This window comes from Dermacentor albipictus, chromosome 4, assembly GCF_038994185.2.
Source record: "Dermacentor albipictus isolate Rhodes 1998 colony chromosome 4, USDA_Dalb.pri_finalv2, whole genome shotgun sequence".
NCBI classification, from domain to species: Eukaryota; Metazoa; Arthropoda; class Arachnida; order Ixodida; family Ixodidae; genus Dermacentor; species Dermacentor albipictus.
This window is the reverse complement of record NC_091824.1, coordinates 48,976,135-48,989,232: the sequence shown is the minus strand read 5'-3', so window position 1 is coordinate 48,989,232 and position 13,098 is coordinate 48,976,135. Positions and strand designations below refer to the sequence as shown.

Sequence of the window (13,098 nt, the reverse complement as noted above, 5' to 3'; positions counted from 1 at the left end):
ATTTCTTTGAATGGTCAAGACTACAAAAGCAAAATAAAACTGCAAGCTGGACAAATCTAGCGTTACACACTTAGCAAGTCGAGCCTTGGGGACTCGTGGGTCACTGTTGTAACTCTTCTGGCCTTGTTATTCTGTTTTAAGTTGTTATCCTGTTTATATTGATTGTAATAATGCACGTCTATTAATGCCCCCTCTATCCCCTTCCCCCTACTCTACTGCTTCAAAGTTCAGTGAGACTCTGTAAACTGTCGATGACTGCAATTCTACCACTTTTTTCCCTGAATGACCATGCTGTTCTTCGCTTTTGTACTTTCAGCATGATCTGTCCAAGCCTCTTCGCACAGAGAACATTGATTCCTCATCAGGCGTCCTGTTTCCGTATTATGACCATGACACAAAGATGGTCTACATTGCTGGCAAGGTTAGTAGACAAGCCGTTACATAAAGGGGTCATGCTGTGGTTGACTCTGACATATTCAAGTTTTACATAGCAATGAAAAATAAAAAAAAGTTTATTAACCTAATCCAAAGTTTTTAGAACTCTCTCATTTTTAAAACATTAGGAATGGGTCAAAATCTAAAAAAATACTTGTCTACGGTACCAGATTTATTTATTTGTGCATATGACATGGATGAGTTTCTAAGGGAAAGCCAAAATTGAATTTGCATGAAAAACATATTTGGTTTCAAAAATTAGGCAGTATTACAGAAAATAAGATTGCTTGGTATTTTTTTTTAGGAAAGGCACTGTGTACATGTAATTCTGTTTCTCACAAAAAGGCTTTTGTGAAACAAGCAGCTTTGTTGCAGCTTTTCTGTCATTCAGAGGTTTTTTTCTTGTTTGGAATGCAAAGAAATGTGGCATTGTACACAAGACTATGCTACGATTAGGGTGCTATTAACGCGACAATGTTAAAGGCCCCGTGTCACAGAAAATCCAGCGTTCGGCGTCCCACGTCGACTGCCGTTTCGGGATTAATCATTCCAAACAACGCATACCCAACCACGCAGGCCCTCCGTGTAGCACAAATAAGTTATTGAACTGATTGAATTTCTTAAAGTAAAATGCTTCAGAAAAATCGTAATGTATGACTTACACACAACCTACAGACATGATAGCACCGGATTCTAATTTGAATATACGGGAAAACATTCTGTTAAGCGGAAACTCAAACATAAACCCCCTTTTAACAAAAGAGCGTTTTCCAGCTGCTGTTTGAGGTCTGTCTTAATAGGAGTGGTGCAGCCCCCTCAGTTCCTTGTACACCATCAAAAAAACCAGAAAGCTCGCCTTCGTGCATAGCGTTTGCCACCAGCATTTCCCGGTAAACATTATGGTTACATAAACTGCAGTTGCCAGAGAAAGTGTGAGAAGAATCCAGGCATCTTCAAATGCTTTCGCATTCCAGTCTTAAGGGCGATGTTTGGGCGTTTTCCAAATTCTTTTTGAAGTCAACATCAAGTCCATTCGCAGACAACTAGGCTCCTTGCACCATGTGGTGTTTAAAGTGAAGCATGCAGTGACAAGAGAAGGTTGAGCCATATTCAAGACTGTATTGGCAGTTGCAGTTCTTTTTTAACTAGCTAGGCTCATACTCAACATTTTCATCAAGTAGATGCATGACGAGCTCAGCTCGTCATTCGCATGGAGAGATCTAACAAACCAATATCGATTATTTCAATTGTGAGCTGCAGCATATTTCCACTGGCAGATATTGTCCACCCAAGCATACATAGTTATCACCGGTCACCACAGATTTATCACTTGTGTAGTCAAAAACTATATCCCTCTGGTGCGTTGTCTGTAATATACACTGGCTACCATGCTACGACATGCTGCCAGCATAGTGATACAGTAACCGGTGATCCTAATTCACAGTGGTTGTCAAGTCCTTTCGGCAGCTGTTGCAATTGCTGACAGCATGGTCATGCTAAGTGCACACAACACTAACATTCACATGAACGATGCTGGTACTGATGATTAGCTTAATCATTGGCAGATTGGCAGCATTGCTGAAGTATGTGTTGCATTACGACAACAATGACGCTGACATGACTGACAAGCAGTTAGTTGTAGTTGCAACTGCCCGCACAGTCTCAATTTTGACTGGCCTTTTTTGGCCAATAACACCAACGAAACCAGCTTGCCAGTCATCGTCAGCAAAGTCTTCTGCACTTGCACCTGCGCTTGTACTTTCTGAGGAAATCCACAAGGCATGGAAAGCAATGAAATGCCAGCCACAAAAAGTCACATGAAGCTAAAGTAAAAAAGTAGAGCTTTAGACAAGTATGATTGTGTGTTCGCTGCTGTGTTGTGTCTGCTTGCACAAATTTCGTATGTCTACCTCAGCATGAACTCACTAGCCCAGCAATTTGTGTTTGTAGGCAAAGTTAAACAGAACAAGTTCCCTTGGAGTTCGGTGTTGGTCATGATAATTTGAAGTAAACTGTAGGAAGTACACATGAAAGACATACATACCGATAGTATTAGCCGTTGATAGAAAGACAGTTGTCATTGCTGAACTCAGCCAGTCGCACTTGCCAGCGCTACTCTGAAAGTCGCACTTCATTGAAAGTCATTTGAGGCTTTGTAATACATGTAGGTACTGTCAACTTGCCATGTTGTTTCATTTCACTGAATCATTGTTTATATTGCATGTCAAATTAGCTAATGGAGACACCTTTGGGGAAGCTATTGGTAAACAAACAGCGAGTGGATGATGCAATAGAGGTAGTAGGTTACAATGTCTAAGGCTATAATTGTCAAGAGTTGCTAGACTACCACCAGGTACTACCAAGTGACTGAAAAAAGTGATAACCCCTCCCCTACCAGGAATAGGGGTGCACGCAAAGCTCAGGATCCGCGGCTCTTCGTTGTCATAATGCCTCGGCTTCGTGCTCCCTCACGGAGAGGTCAGCACGTCGATGACAAGCCCTTTCTCGAGCGAGTTCTCGATGGTGTTCATGAAACGCCGCCTGTTCTTCAGCCGAATGCAAAACGCACGGCCCGCTCCCGCTGCCGTTCCTTCAACGCAGCCGGCTCCTCGGCAGAATGAACTCAACGCAGCCTCCCCATCTGATTGCTGGGTCTGAACTGGCGGGAAATGGGGGGCACGAGGAGAGCGAACACGCAATCACACCATTTCCCTACTCCGTTGTATCGGTTAGGATTGTGGTCTCGCAACCCAGAATTCGGTGGTTCGAATCCGCAGCCCGACAAGCAATTTTTATTTTCTCGAGGCTTGGGTTTTTTTCGTACAGCCAACACCAACCCCGAAATGAGTGAGGCAATACAAACTTTGCTTGAAAACATCTTTTAAAATGTTCAGCTCATCAAGGTGATTCGAATTCCAAAGCGCGGTCAATTCGTTATGGGAAGATATGCTGAGACAAAGAGTTTTCCAAGTGAAAATATAGCGTCAGGGCCCCACTGATGAAAGTCAAAGCCATATATGCGGATGCAGTTTATTGGTCCAGCTTGATGGCAGGTTTCTGCAGGGCTTGCACTTTCAATATATATCTAGCTTGGTCAAGAGCAAATTTTTGCTGGCCAATCCAGAGCAGTTTTTTTTTTCTGCAACAAAGTATTTATGTTCCACTGGGCAATGTGGAGCATGGCCATGAGTTTTGCCGGCTGTTTCAGATTAGTTCACCCCGCAGACTAGAGACTAGACTTAGTTCACCCCGATATACTAGAGCAAGAACTTAGCCATAACTTCAAGGGGGTGCATTGCTTAATGTCCACCTGCTGAAAGGACGACTTTGCCTCATCTTAGCAATTTCTGCATAATGTGCAGCAGTCTGCTTTTTTTTTTTACGTAATGACTGCATTTTATGACTATGTAGGTTATTACCTAACGATGATATGTCTTGATAAGCATATGAACTTTGGCAATTTCGTGGAAGTTGGGTTCCCATTATTATCAGAACCAATTGTGCATGGCAACTTTATTGGCAATCATGTGCAGAACATTATCCTTGACAGGAATCAGCTGTTGTGCAGAATCAGGTGGCACACTAAGGCTTGGCTGTCATCCAAGCTTTCATATAAGCCATCTCAAACATGACTTGCTCATTTCATTTAAGCACAGAAGTGTGAGCACCAGCTGAATTAACAAGCATTTTGCGACGCAGACCAGTTAAGCTTTTTGCTGAAGAAACTTTGCATAGGAGTCTGTTGCTACTCCTTTTCTACCAGTGGCATTCACCACGAGTGTTCGCATCTAGTGTCCTTTCAGGCTTTCGAACAGTTATTCTGTCAAAACAACAAAAGCTGAGTGTGTTGGTGTAGGATACATGGATTAAAAGAAAGGGAGGTTGAACGGCAAGCTTGGTGCCTTGTCACGACTGCAAGCGTGCTCCCAGATTTGAGCACAGTGAAGTTCTATTCAGACAGAGGAATGTCTAGCAACCGGCATGTCAGAAATTTGGCACCAACACTAAGGGGCTGGCAAAAAGGCAATAAACTGGAGCACTGGGGCACTTTGCTGGACATTCAACAGGTTGGCATCATCTGGATCACAACAGTCCCAACAGAACGAAGTGTATCTCATGGTCAACATTTGACGTATCAGTAAATGCGTAGCCAGCCTTCAATTATTTAGCTTACGCACGTCAGAGTCGGAGATCTCGAGAAGGTAATTACTCTTCAAGTCAGTTATTATACCGACTGGCTTGTTATGAATGTGAAAAACACATTATTTAAGTACCACAGTTATATATACTGATGGAAGCATCTCCATGTTTGTGGAAAAAGTAATTGTCTTTTCATGTTTTTTGTCTTACTATTATTATTATTATTTTTTTTGCCTATGCACATAGATGAAGATTTGACATAGTGTGGTGGGCTAGCATGTTAATGCCTCATCTTGGAATTATTGTGTCAACTCGTGCTATTTGAAATTCACTTCTCAGGTGTTTTTTGTTGCCTGCAACAACATGATGGTCTAGGTCAAATGAGTGCCATTTCTCACAAAAGCTGCCAGTTAGGCTATGAATAAATGGATTCCATACAGTTTCAGGCGCATTAACTTTAAATTGAGGATCAATATTTTCCTTGATTGCTCCCGTGTTAATTTTGAAAGTAATATCTCGCCATACTCACAAGTACACTGACTCATGCTCGCTTCATGTTGATTTAAAAGGTGTGAGATAGAGCTTTAGTGATTGACCAAGGGTGCGAGTGGATTCTAGCATGAACAGGAGTGAGTGCCAATGAATGTGAGTTGACGCAAGTATCAACGTGAGTGACTACAGTTGGTGAGTGTGAGCGGTTGCAAGTATGTACAAGAGCAAGTGCCGGTGAGCTGGACTTGACGCGAGTACGAACGCAAGTGAGTGTTGCTGAGCATGAGTAGGAATGTGAGTGAGTGCCGGAGAGTGTGAGTGCACATGTGTGAGTGAGTACATAGCTGACAAAAATATTGGCGAGTGATTATGAGTGAGTGGCCACTTGTTCTTCCAACCGATGTGAAAAAGATTGAAGGAAAGGTGCACTGTAATTTAATACAAGGAATACTTTAAGGATGTTGAGAAAGTGTCATGCCTGCACTGATATCTTTTGTGAGTGTTGTATGTTCCTGCTCGACAGGTTTGCCCTGCCTTCCCCAGACCATGCACAGGTAGTTTTTTTTTTTTTTCCTTCTCTTCTGCAACTCTATGACCCCCAGACTAAGACAGTCGGAATTTACATTGTCCTTCTAATTTCTCGTGTGCCCGTGTTTTTCACACCTGCGTTTTCAAACTGTGGATTCTGACAGCCCTGTTGTCCTACCTGCCCCGAGTGTAGCTACATGTTGCATGCGCGCAGGGTGACGGTAACATCCGCTACTATGAGCTGGTGAACGAGGCCCCCTGGTGCCACTACTTGAACCAGTTCCTGACTGGCTGTCCTCAGCGAGGGCTGGGCTGCATGCCCAAGCGAGGCCTCGACGTACGCAGCTGCGAGGTCTTCCGCTTCTACAAGCTGCACGCCACCCGTGGGCTGTGCGAGCCCATCTCCATGATCGTGCCCCGAAAGGTACCACTCGGCGGTCGTGCCTTGCTTTGGTGACGTCTCAAGAGGACCAAATTACACATTTTGTTAAAGGGACAATGAAGATGAATGTTAAGTTGAGCCGGGCTGATTAATCACACTTCCAGAATTTTGGAAATGTCATTCTCACGTGAGCGGGGTGTTGGCAAGCTGAAAAAGACGAAAACAAGAGACGTGCTTGAAGTTCCTGCGACTCAGCTGCTATATCTGCTAAGGCATGCTACGTCTTGGTCAAAACAAGCCGAAAAATGAAAAAAAAGAAAGCTGCACTATGTCAAGTCTTTAAATTTGATGGAGTAATAACACAAAGACATGGACAGAGGAGGTGAGACAAACAAGCACTAACAATGAGCAAATGTGTATATTCGAGACAGGACAGGAACTGTATAAGCATAACTTCACGGGAAGTGCATCTGTCATGTCTTTAAAAGCTATCTAAGATTGGTGCAAGTTCCTTTCCCAATAACCAGACAGATGGCGAGATGCCTGCATCATCTGCACAACCTGTCAATCATTCTAGTCTAAATTCCTGTCTTTATTCTTGCATATTACATCAGTTTCTCGACTCTGTGGCTCACATATGCGTGCGCTGAAATGAGTAGCAAGAAGACTGTCCTTTAATATGTACACGTTACTGCCGTGTCTCCCATAAGCAATCATTTAAGCATAACAATCTAAGCCATAACTTTGCACTGCTAACTCTCCAAGTCTGCGACAGCATTCTTAGATTGTGATGTCTCAACAGCTGCACACATGTGCATCACGGTTGACCTTGCACACTCTCATTTATCGAAGTTAGGTTTCTGTGCCTTTTACAAACCTGTGATTTTGTACACGCAGCCATGCTTGCGTACACTCAAAACTCCTCAAGTTTTCTGTTGGATACCTCGACAGTTGGTAAAGTCTGCCTGTAATGCTCTAAAAGAATTCGTAACTGATGCTGGGATCGTACATTCCAGCACAGCAGCCAAGTGCTCTAATCATTAGGCCAAGATTGCAGGCATGCTCCTCTTTTGCTAAAGTCACTCTGTGAAACATCTGGTGTGTGTGTGTCTGTGTCACATGCTAGTTCCTTATATTCTTTCCCGCCGACAGCTAGTGCTTTGAAACACTACGTTTCATTGTGTTGCTTTCGGACCAGTCTATGTTTTTGATCAAGTGGATATCTATAAATTAGGTGCTGCGCGTCTCGCCTCTTTCATGTCTCATTCTTGTGCTATTACTCTGTCAATATGTACCAACAGTCACAAACTACTTTCATTAACTTTCAGATTGTCATTGCTGCTGGTGTTGCAGCTGTCAGCCATGTCTTGCATAATGTGCCGAAGTTGAATGCAGGTAGCCAAACCTGAACAACATTGAGGAGAATTCCGTTTTTTTGTGTGTGTGTGTGTGTAATTCTGGGGTTTGACATGCAAAAACCACAATATGATTATGAGGCACACCATAGTGGGAGACTCCAGGTTAACTTGGACTGCCTGTGGTTCTTTAATGTGCACCCAATGCACGATACACGGGCATTTTTGCTTTCTGGCCTCATCGAAATGCGGCCGCCGCAGCCAAGATTTGATCCCGCGACCTTGTGCTTAGCAGGATAACGCCAAAGCCACTAAGCAACCACGACGGGTCAACATTGAGGGAGAACACTCACGAATTCCGAGTGCCGACAGCTTCCTTGTTGCAGTCAGTCCAGGTGTTCGTCTTGAGAGAGAGAGAGTTGGGGTATCCTCGGCATGGGACATCTCCTCCAGTAAACGTAACATGCTGTGGACAAGAATGAACAAAAAAGCGATAAGACACGCTTGTCACTGCTCATCTGTGTCTGTCCTCACTACGCCATCTTCCTTTCTCTATCATTACGGAATATCAACTAATCCTCTCACAAGCCTTGCAGAAATATTCAAGAAAAAGCAAGTTGAGGTTGTTACTGTGCCATAGCTGCCCCCCCACCCCTGATTAGCCCTGACCTCCTACCGAAATTTGCAGCCCAGCAGATCAAAGCCAATAAGATAAAGCTTGTCTTCTAGTCGGGCCCATAAGAGTTGTACTAGTCTGTCAATCTGCAAGCTGTATATTACAAGGCACCAACTTGTGATTGCAACACTCTTTCACTTGCTAGTCCCCGCCTCTCAAGAACACAAATGTGGATGCGCCCGCTGTGGTGGCTATATGGCACTCTGATACTGAGCAAGAAAGAAGTCATGGGTCTGATTCCCGGTCACATTCTGATGAGGCAAAATGCAAAAGGGCTCATGTACTGAGCTTTGCTTTCGTTCTTGAGAACGCCAGGTGGTTAACAAAAATCTGGATCTCTACACTATGATATCTCTCGCAGCCCACGAGTCATTCTGGAACATCAAAATCAAACAACCATCCAAATGCACATATTTTTGCATCAAACATCTGCCAGTTATTTTTGAAAGTAACGCTTCAAAAGGCAAAGTTTATTAGGCAAAGTAGGCAAAAGCTTATTTCCATAAATTAGTCAGCAGCAGCAGCCATGTACACTGCAAGGTGAAAGCCCCCCCACTGATCTCCAATCACCCCTGTACTACATCAGTGGGCTCCACCTGCTGCCTCCAAATTTCTAAGTTCATCACATCACCTAACCTAACCTGCTGTCCTTGACAGCATTTTTCTTCTCTTGGCACCCACCCGTTCTATTACTAAGCGTAAAGCCTGATAGTTCAAGGGAGGGAGCCGAACTTATATCATTATATCCATTACTATGTTTTGACGATTGTCTGTTCTCACGGCAAATATAGTTTGGTGCGCAGAAGAGGGAGTGAGTACCACTCTGTAAGCCAAAACCAATGCAAAAGCCCACAGCTTACCGCTAGCGAACTGCTATCTGCAATGCCTTCTTCGGCGAGATGACTTTTCTCTAATGCAGCTATGAACACTAATCCACCCTTGCTGTCATCGTAGTGCAACAGGTCTTGCCAGTGCTTCATGAGCATGTCAGCAGAGCGTTGAAAGCATCCAATATAGTATTATGCTCGTCGCTGCATGCGTAGAGTTTCCTACAATAATCCCTAGAGGAACTCTGGTGCTGCAATCCTTCAGCCACCATGGGAATGATGGGTAGTACATGGATTTGTCTGATCTTCATGCTTGGGGCTTCAGATGCTCTTATGGCTTCGTTTATTACGCTTTATCTGGGCCTAAGTTCAACTAAATTTCAAAGCAATTTGTGCTTTTTTTTATAATGCAGAAGGTAATAAGCCTCTGAAGACACACACACAATCGTTGCTAATTGCTGTGGTTCCGCTTGTCCTTGCATTCTTGGCACAATGGTTTCACTATCGGGCTTCTGTGCTTGAGGTCCTGTCTTCGAATCCTGCCGTCAGACAATTTTTACAAAGTCTGAACTTGTCTACAACGCACTTCTTTTTTAAAAATGATCACTTTACAAAGTCGCGAAGCCATTTAAAGCCAGAAGAACGAAGCTTACAGGCAAATTCATGTACTGACTATCATTGCCGTTGCTGGCTGAACCGTCCTGCGTGCAGCTCCCGTAGGCACTAGTGCCACAGTTCCCTCTAGTGATTGTATGAAGCGCTGTGGCTCCACGTGAGCGGACGCTTCTAAACAACAGTAAACAAAACTACACATTTCTTATGCTGCTGTTTCGCAACGAATGTTGCACAAAATCAGAGGCTTACAGCGCTCTGCTGGCACGCTCATCACACGCTTGTGGTAAGCCTTGCGATCACTGAAAGCATGAGAGCATATGTCATATTTTATAAAGATGCAGTTCATTCTCTTAAAAAAAATTATGTTCTGGCATACCTGCCAACCTAGCGAGACCGAAATTCGGGAGACCTTATTCGCGCCAACAGGGGGGGGGGGGGTTGCATCACTGTTTCAACTTCCGGTGGCCTTAGCAACTCGGTGAAACATGTTTTCCATCAGTGTTTTTCATTTTTCCAACCACAGACCACTGCATGTCCCACCTTTCTTCATTAAGAATGTCCTCTGGAAGACTGTACGCCTGTAGTGTGGCAAATTCAGCTTCGAGAACATCTAACGCGTCTTCAGCAGATTCATTGGCGTCTCAGGGCAGCAGCTGAGGGAGACTCTGAATAAAGAAACGGAAGACTCGAGAGCGATGCCTGTGAAATTTCAGGTTGGCTACCTCCGCATTCTTCATAGTTGCGTTTCATCAGAGTTGCGTTTTGGAGTTGCATCTACATCCATAGCGCTTCACCTTCGTCTCATTTCGGATATATTTTTCGTGGAAGAGGCCCAACATCGTCGCTGACACTAAGGGGTAGGTTGTGTTCGACGAGTAATGCCGTAAACAGGCACTCCACACGTATGACACTGTCGTCGCACTTGTTCCCGAGAAAGTTCACAATGGTGCCTTGCTGCTCAGAGGTACCAACATAGCTTTGATGCTTCGCCGTGGAAACGTGCGGTTTCAAGTCGCCGTTGACACTGTGAGACACGCTGACATCGCATCCAAACATTTTACAAAATGCAAAATGTTCTCCTTTTCTTGATGTCAAAAAGTACGGAAATTCAGAAGTTCGCAATAACTTCTGCAAATACCTTTTCTTCGACTTTGGTAGCGCCATGGCATCAAGCACACGAGAAATCTAACTTTACACGATGCACCGCACACACGGCCTGGCCAACACTAATCATACACAAAAGCAGCAGCAACAAGATGCACCATGGGGGAAGACGTGCATGGAATGCAAGAACTACGTTGGCTCTGGCATTGGTCGGCTTACTAGGCGCTGTAGTCAGCTGCTTAGTCGATGATACCAATGGGGCTAGTGCTGCCGTTGTTGGTGATGCTGACGATTACGATGCGGCTGTAGATACCGCGGTGCCGGTTTCGCAAAAACCATTATTGCGCGATCAGAGACCACTTTTCGGGAGATATAAGATAGTGATCGTACAATCGGAAAGTTTAGTAAAAAATCGGGAGTCTCCCGGGCGAATCAGGAGGGTTGGCAGGTATGTTCTGGGGTTTTATGTGCCAAAACCATGATCTGATTATGAGGCATGCCGTAGGGAAGAAGGACTCCAAGTTGACTTTGACCACCTGGGGTTCCTTAATGTGCCTCCAATGCACAGAACACGGTATTTTGCCAGTTCATTTTCTGCACTCATCATTTCTTCATTCCAAGTGGCCAATTCCAACCATAATGATGGGTCAAAGGAACACAAAACGAAGTGCATTACTATAAAATACAGTTCCAGGTGGCGAAAAATCCCTTGTGCGTGCATATGCAGCTGCGGTCAGATGGTATGCTTCCCCCAAGTACTGCTGCGTTCGCATTTGACTGACATTCGACCAACGCAAAGCGCATAGGAGAGTGTGGGAGCAGATGCTATTGGTAGAGTGCAGCGAGGTGGAAAGGCGGTGGCTGTAGAGCGCCGGCTTGGCTGACGATGCAGGAGTTTTGTTGAATCACCGCAATAGGCAATTAAGTTACTAATGGCATAACGCACCACCAGATTTTGGCTTAACTATTGCACAATGATCACAAAATCTTCATTATGCACAAAAGAGACATTCATTATCTTCATTTATGGGACATTTTTGCTCAGTTAAATTAAGATATTAAATGCACGGGTCTCTACGGGAATTTAAATGGAAATTATGATTACTATGTTATATTTATCAACTCACTGTAACTCATTTCATTGCAGTGAGATGTAACTTATACTGCACTCACCCAGTAAAAATGCTTCGTTTGTAGGACATCCCAATCGTGTCCCAATGTCCTTGCACCATTTAGGAAACAAGTAGTACATCTGCCTAACATAGCTTCGAATAATTCTACCACAGACGTCCCACGTATGAACTTGTTTTGGATATCCTGTTAGGGATGTGCCAGAGATATCGCATGTGGGCCATTTTTGGCATACATGTGCATATTTGTCCTCCAAGGGGCTTTGTCTTTCAGTTGCCTCGTAACAGAATTATGTTTTCTCGCATGCTCTAATTGCATTTCGAAGCTATCATGTCTGCAGCTCACGTGTACATTGCACCTGTCACGCAGCATCTGCTGCAAGCATCATCATCATCACCAGCCTAGTTACGCCCAATGCAGGGCAAAGGCCTCTCCCATATTTCTCCAACTGCCCCGGTCATGTACTAATTGTGGCCATGTCGTCCCTGCAAACTTTCTGCCGCCCCCTGCTACGCTTCCCTTCCCTTGGAATCCAGTCCGTAACCCTTTATGACCATCGCTTATCTTCCCTCTTCATTACATGTCATGCCCATGCCCATTTCTTTTTCTTGATTTCAACTAAGATGTCATTAACTCGCGTTTGTTCCCTCACCCAATCTGCTCTTTTCTTATCCCTTAACGTTACACCCATCATTCTTCCAAGCATAGTAGACAATAGCAAACACTGTGCAAAAGGCCATGGCTTGTGTTCGTAGAATGTACGCAGCATGTCCCCATGATATTTATCGCAGACAAGCAAGAGGTGTCTGCAGGACACGGAGAGTGCGGCCAAACGATGATGTGAGGGATGTCCGCAGGACGTACTCGACAAATTTGTAGAATATTCATATTCTCGCAGTGATTGTCAACAGGATATCTATAGGACGTCATTGCTGTCACTGGGTGGCAACTTAGAGGTTAACAACAAAGCTTGAGAATAATAAGTTAAGGACTGCACAACGAGTGATGAAATGAAAAATGCTGGTTGTACGTTAGGAGATGCGAATGCAGCGGTGTGGATTAGGGAGCAAACGGTGGTAGCTATGTTCTTGTTGACATTAAGAGGAAAAAGTTGAGTTGGGCACGATACGCAATGTGTAGGGCGGATGACCGGTAGTCTATTGGAGCTGCAGATTGGCTACCAAGAGAAGGGGAGCATGGTTGAGGATGGCAGATAAATTTTGTTACATTTGTTTTTTTTTAAATTCATACTGCAGGCCAATATACTGGCCCATGCAAAAGGGGCAATACAGTTGACAAGGTAATAACAATGCAACAAAGATAATAAAAAAAATGTATGTATAAACAGTGCATGAAAATGATGCACCACTTGCCACGTTACAAAAATCACAATGCTTGCCTTAGCACTGTAAC

At 44.2% G+C, this 13,098-nt stretch overlaps 1 protein-coding gene across 5 annotated transcripts in view; it reads left to right on the top strand.

Annotated features, from left to right (window-relative positions):
- The window catches only part of LOC135915381 (coronin-2B-like), a 294,501-nt gene that overhangs the window by 242,673 nt on the left and 38,730 nt on the right, over positions 1–13,098 (top strand). For all 5 annotated transcript variants that reach the window (XM_070536931.1, XM_070536932.1, XM_070536930.1 and 2 more), the window contains 2 exons: positions 317–421; positions 5,810–6,019. In XM_070536931.1, coding sequence (XP_070393032.1) covers positions 317–421; positions 5,810–6,019 — 315 coding nt within the window. The remainder of the gene's footprint in view (positions 1–316; positions 422–5,809; positions 6,020–13,098) is intronic.